The sequence below is a fragment of the Ailuropoda melanoleuca genome, chromosome 8 (assembly GCF_002007445.2).
Source record: "Ailuropoda melanoleuca isolate Jingjing chromosome 8, ASM200744v2, whole genome shotgun sequence".
In the NCBI taxonomy this organism is placed as follows: Eukaryota; Metazoa; Chordata; class Mammalia; order Carnivora; family Ursidae; genus Ailuropoda; species Ailuropoda melanoleuca.
The window spans coordinates 44,013,833-44,019,832 of NC_048225.1; the positions used below are offsets into that span (position 1 = coordinate 44,013,833).

The 6,000-nt window shown below is 37.9% G+C and overlaps 1 protein-coding gene across 3 annotated transcripts in view; it reads right to left on the bottom strand.

The window, feature by feature from the left end:
* CCDC83 (coiled-coil domain containing 83) overlaps positions 1–6,000 on the bottom strand; it is a 50,911-nt gene that overhangs the window by 8,606 nt on the left and 36,305 nt on the right. For all 3 annotated transcript variants that reach the window (XM_034666199.1, XM_011222449.3, XM_019797590.2), the window contains one exon: positions 3,939–4,007. In XM_034666199.1, the coding sequence (XP_034522090.1) occupies positions 3,939–4,007 (69 nt within the window). The remainder of the gene's footprint in view (positions 1–3,938; positions 4,008–6,000) is intronic.

A 6,000-nucleotide genomic window follows, 5' to 3' on the forward strand; every position in this document is an offset into this window, starting at 1 on the left:
TATTTTGGAATCTGGAAACATTCCACATATTACCACATACATATGTCTATCACATAAGTCATGTATTAAATGCCTGAATTCCTACTATGGTCAAGGTTCCATGTGAGACATAGGAGGATACAAAAGTGAGTAAGGCATGGAAAGAGTTTCTCTCAAAGAGGTTTACAATCCAGTGAACAAATACACAAATAATTGTAACATAAAACAATACTAGTGCCATAGAAAAGGCTGAAGTATTGCTGGTGGCCTGGAGTTCAAAAGAAGAGCATGTATTATTTACCTGCCTTAAACTATTTAGCAAACCATTTAAGTCCGTAATACTAAATTAGAAAGCAGGGAGTTGGTGCTTTAGCATTTCGTGTGTTGGGAGATAATCAGCTTGATTACAGGCTTGAATGCCTTAAGGAAAAGTTAATAATTTTCAAATGTCAAAGGATGAGAAACGAAATTATATTTATAGGTTGTAAACAGAAGGAATTGATAGAACATTTGGAAATGTTTGACCTGAGGCCTCGGCATGCTTGGGAGGCAGCACACACAGTGCTTGGTCTCCTTCCAAAGCTGGGAATGAAAACGGCCCTTTCGAGGAGTTAAGTCCAATCTTTCAAGCTAAGGGTATCTTGTGGTATCACTTACCCTTTTGGACACCTACCTAAGATTCTCAACAATTACTGTCTCCTTTCCAGCCTTTCAAAATATTAGGAAAATGAAAACTCGTTCCTGTTTATAGCCATATAAATACCTTTAGATGTCTAGGGTAAGAAAGTAAACAGGAGGAAGCAGAAGACTGCTGTTCCCTCCCCACCCTTGCTTCTCCCCCGACACGCAAGAAATGTACTTAAGAAATTGTAAACGAGAATTTAAACTATTGTAAGTCAGAGACCTAGGATTCTGAATTAAATGTGTGCTCTTGAAAATTTCCCCTGCAAGATCCAAGTTAGCTTCATGCCTCCTCACACTTGAAACTCTGATTGCTAACCTCTTTAGATCCCTTTGTTTGGTTTTATTGGCTTTCTATTTGTTGAGTGAGTCTAAGTCATTTGAAAATTTCAGTTTTCTTCATTTCCTTAATAAGCATGCTAAATAAAACTGGATAATGGAAGTCATGCATAGGACGTTTCATATCCTTCCCACAGATCTAAGTTTTTGGTTATTGTTGAAAGATAGTTAAATGCAGAAATACTTTCAGGAGTTCCATTATTGAATATCCCTTGTTACTCATTCTAAACCTTCCTCAAAGAAATTAATTGACATACATTATTCCATTTCCAGGCAATTTTTAATTCTTGTGATAATACTTATAACCAGAGATGGTTTTAATTAATTTTGTGAGTAAATTTAATAATGTTAAAATAAATACTTATTGAAATAAGGAAAAATTAAATCTATTAAATTTCCTTAAAATTATTTGTCCTTTATTACTAAGCTCTTTTTGCTCATGATTTAATTAAACTTGACATTTTTTTTCTTGTCTTTTATTTCTACTGAATCATGAGAAGTAAAAAATAAAATGAAACAAAATGTAATTTGTGGCTTTAATAGGAAGGATCAAGACACCAAAAGAGCCTTTCTTATCAGTCAGATATAAATTTTTACAGTTATTTTCTCTGAACCTAATATCTATGACATCTTATAAGATTTAAGATTTGAATTGTTAAATTATTATAGTTAAGATTATGCTGTTGTACTCAATAAAAGTATCAAAATTAAACTCCTCCCTAATAGTCTTTAACTGTTAAGCTCACCTTGAGTTTTTTTTTTTTAAGTTATTTATTTATTTATTTATTTGACAGAGATAGAGACAGCCAGCGAGAGAGGGAACACAAGCAGGGGGAGTGGGAGAGGAAGAAGCAGGCTCATAGTGGAAGAGCCTGATGTGGGGCTCGATCCCAGAACGCCGGGATCACGCCCTGAGCCGAAGGCAGACGCTTAACCACTGTGCCACCCAGGCGCCCCTCACCTTGAGTTTTTTAAATCAATATTCACTTCTTAAAACTAGGGATTCATCTGGATTCGTTTTGGAAGTAGTTCCTATTCATCATGACTTTATAGGGGCAACTTAAAGATAATTGTTGATAATCATAGAAAGCACATTAATTTTTAAACTCCCTGTTTCCTAGATTCATCAACTCTATTCAGCCAAATAGGGGGCAAGGAAGAGAGAAGAGAAGGTGACAGTGACATTTTTACTTCAGGTATCTGAGCAGATGGTGAGAAAGGAGGTGCGAGAAGTGAAAATTTAATGAGAAATTTAATGAATTCTGCTTTAGGTATGTTAAGTGCCTTTGGGACATCCATGTGGAAATATTTGGCAGGCAAATAAAAATATATGTCTCGAGCCAAGAACACACATGTTAGTGCTGAATAAGTACATTGAGAAGTTATATATATTATATATATATTATATATATAACATATATATATAATATATATATGTTATATATATATAATATATATAACTTGCTAACAAGAGCTGTGTGTAGTTCAAGTGAATTCTTTCAAAGGATAGTGGGTTTTCTTTCATAGATGGTATCTGAGCACAGGTTACTTGTCTGGATATAAAGGGAATTTCAAAGTAGTGAGTTTTGCACATCTTCTGTGGTATCCTTGTAACATCTAGACCAAAGATTATCTACCTGTTTTATCCAATAACACACTCTCACATCTTCAGCCAAGATCTAAGCCATGTACGTGATCCATCTCTCCAATGAATATATCTATACTCATGGACATTCTTCCATTCAATAACTATTTAGTGAACATAGATTATTTATTAGTTCTCATAGACATGTAGTCGAAAAGGCATAGCCTGCTCTGTGCAATGAAGAGACAGGTGCATAAACAGCCAATTTCAACATATTTTAATAAGAGTTAGGAAACAAGAGAGCACTGAGGAAAAAGTACTTAAGACTTTCTGGGGGAAATATAAAATGATTCAGAAAGAAATTAAGCATCAAAGTCTGTGCCTAAAGGACAGTTGGGAGTTTTCCAGGTAGATGAGTGTGAGGAGGTAAGGCAGAGGGTCTAGTCTGCCCAATGTAAGGAAAACAGGATAGTGCCTCATAACAAAGAAGGTCTAGAAGTCCTGCCATGACCACATTCAGCGAGAGCAGTATTGCACCGCTGGTGTAGGGAGACAGGTGGAGCTGAGTCTAAGGCAGCACACCGGGGCCCACTAGTTCCTGCATATTCTCCAGAAGGAGGTGTGAAGAGAGCCTGACGGTCAAGCTAGGATAGAATGTAGATACTGCAGTGGGCAGGGACATCTTGACCATTGGCAAATGGCTGTAACTGTGGGTTCGGTGTTGGCTGCAACACGATGTCCAAAAGGCCAGAGCAGTCCATTCAGAGGTCACCAGTGCAGGAACAGACGAAAGCACATCCTATACAGATGAAAGGCAGAGGGAGCAAAGATCCAAAGGAAACCCGCAGATCTGAGCCCTCTTCAATAACATGCCCCACAAAAGGGCATGTAAGCCCCACCTCCTCATATAACAGGGTCCGTCTTGGAGAAGAGCAGGGGGAAATAAGGAAATCTAAATGACTGAACATTTATGCAAAGGAGACTATGTCATCCCAAAGAGGCAATTTAAAAACAGCAGAGAATGAGGTTAGAATGATCCCTTAGCCTTCCTCTCACCGCCCAGAAGGAAGTAGTGTCTGGAGGAAGACCAGATCAATTTCAGGGCATAAAGAAGCTTCATACATTTGAGTATATTACATGAATGAGGATGCCAAAAATGATTCCCGGTTATTGAAATTATTGATGGCATTCATTGAGTAATGGCTTATAATAAGATTAGGATTCCACTTAAACTTTACTTTATCTCAGCTAGTCACAATTTTATGCTTTTCCCATGCCTTCAGCTCATAAATAAAAGTCCTTTCCAGTTCAAAAAAATGAGAAAGAAGACATTGTTTTTTAAAATTCCACCTACCTCTCTTTTCAGCCAGTCATTCTCCCAGATCTCTCGGTAGCTGCCCTTGTCGATGAACCGTATGGCATTCTAAAAGAAAGTTTCTGTAGTAAGGAAGACTTGCAACATGGAGATTCACAATCAACTATCTGATCATTTTACATTACGTTTTGCAATTACTTTGGAAACATATCTAAGAACTTTTGCTTCAGTTATTCTTTACTCTCATATTATTTTTTTGCTGATTCACACTGCCTAATACAGGTGATTTAGAGAACTGGACAATAGTTATCCATTCAATTTGGCTTCCATTGTGACTGAATCTGATAGCCATGGTGAAGTCAATCATTAAGTGATCTGCTCCATAATTAAGGTTGCTGAACTGCAGGGATCAAATATTTTTCAAGGTTTTGGTCATGGACATAATCCAACATAGAGCAAAAGCATGAATAGCTTCGTTTTTAATTTGGAAGACTTCTGCATGTCAATAATAACAATATGCGTATTTACAAATTAATAGCAAATAGTTTCAGGGTAGCTAGACAGTCTCCTGGAGAAAGGCATTTTAGATGAAGAAAGCAGGAAAAGCATTACTTCATCAGTAGGTTCATAAAATGTACATTCATTTTCAATTCTTGTTTGTTTATAATTTTCCCCAAAGGAACTTTATAATGGGTGAAAGATCGTATTTGTCTGTGAGGTACTTTTCTATGGATACCACGTTACAAATTCCACATTCAGTAACTAAAGGGCATAACTGAAGAGAAATTAAGAAAAATCTTATAGATCATAAAGACAGACAGAAATAACTTAAAAATATGTTAAGAATAAATTTACCTAAGTCTTTAGAGTTGGAAGATTTGCAATAATTTTTTTTCCTTCAAATCATACTAATTAAACTAAGGGTGCACCTACATTGCCTAGGAACCAGAAACTTTTATATTCCAGCTGCAACTGATAACTCTGACGTGTCCTGGGACACAGAATTTCATTTGAGCAAAGGCAGGACATATCTCATAACTGAAGTTGGCTAATGGCTTAATTCACTAACAATGGAGCAGGGGTTTTCAACTTTGGCCCCATGTTAGAATCTCCTGGACACTTTGACAAATCCAGAAACTGAGGCGACATCGCAGGTCAATTACATAAGCATCTCTGAGGCACCAAAGGAGTTCACAAAATTTCTCAGGACACTCCAGTATACAGCCCAGGTTGCACAACAGCGGATTATCAGAAGCTAAAGATATGCTAAAATAGCCAGATAAACGGGAAAATTCTTTCACATGTGTGAGCGTCAGGCATTATGTAGATTAAGATCAAGGATCTGAAGGAGACATCTGAAATCGAATCTCAATTCTGCCACTTGCTCTGGGAAAATCACAAAAATTTCTCTGTGCCTCAGTTTTCTCATTAGCAAGTCCTTGCCTTATAGGATTGTTGAGAGACATAAATGTAATATGCTCAGAACAGTATCTGGAACAGTCTTTATTATATATTGAGTGCGTATATTTGAAATATATTTGATCTACAGATGCATTTTTAATCATCTTAACTACGTTCAGATCATTTTATTGTTGACTTCACCATTTAGTCGTATTCAGTCACAAAGGGGCCAAATTTTATGGGCAGATAAACTATTGGTTAGTTCTCCATAATCCTCTATATTTGTATAAATCAGTAAAAATCATGCAGTAGGATAGTACCTGAAAGAACAACTGAACTAACAGTTAAGCAACAAACTGGAGGAGGGAGGTTAAGATGGCGGAGGAGTAGGGGACACCTTTTTCAGCCGGTCCCCTGAGTTGAGCTGGATAGGTACCAGACCAGCAGGAATATCCACGGAATCAGCCTGAGACGCAGGAAGATACATCTGGATCTCTACAAATGAACATCTCCAGCGCTGAGTATCGAGGTACGAAGCGGGGAGCCGTGAAACCGCGCACAGATATCGGAAGCTAAACAGAAGGGGGAGGGAGCCGCCGTGTCAGGGCGCCGGGAAGCGGTAGCCACCTGCAAGGGGGAGTGGACAGACCGCGGACCCGCACGCTTGAGACAGCAGGCTGAGAAGGGAGCTCCGGGAGCG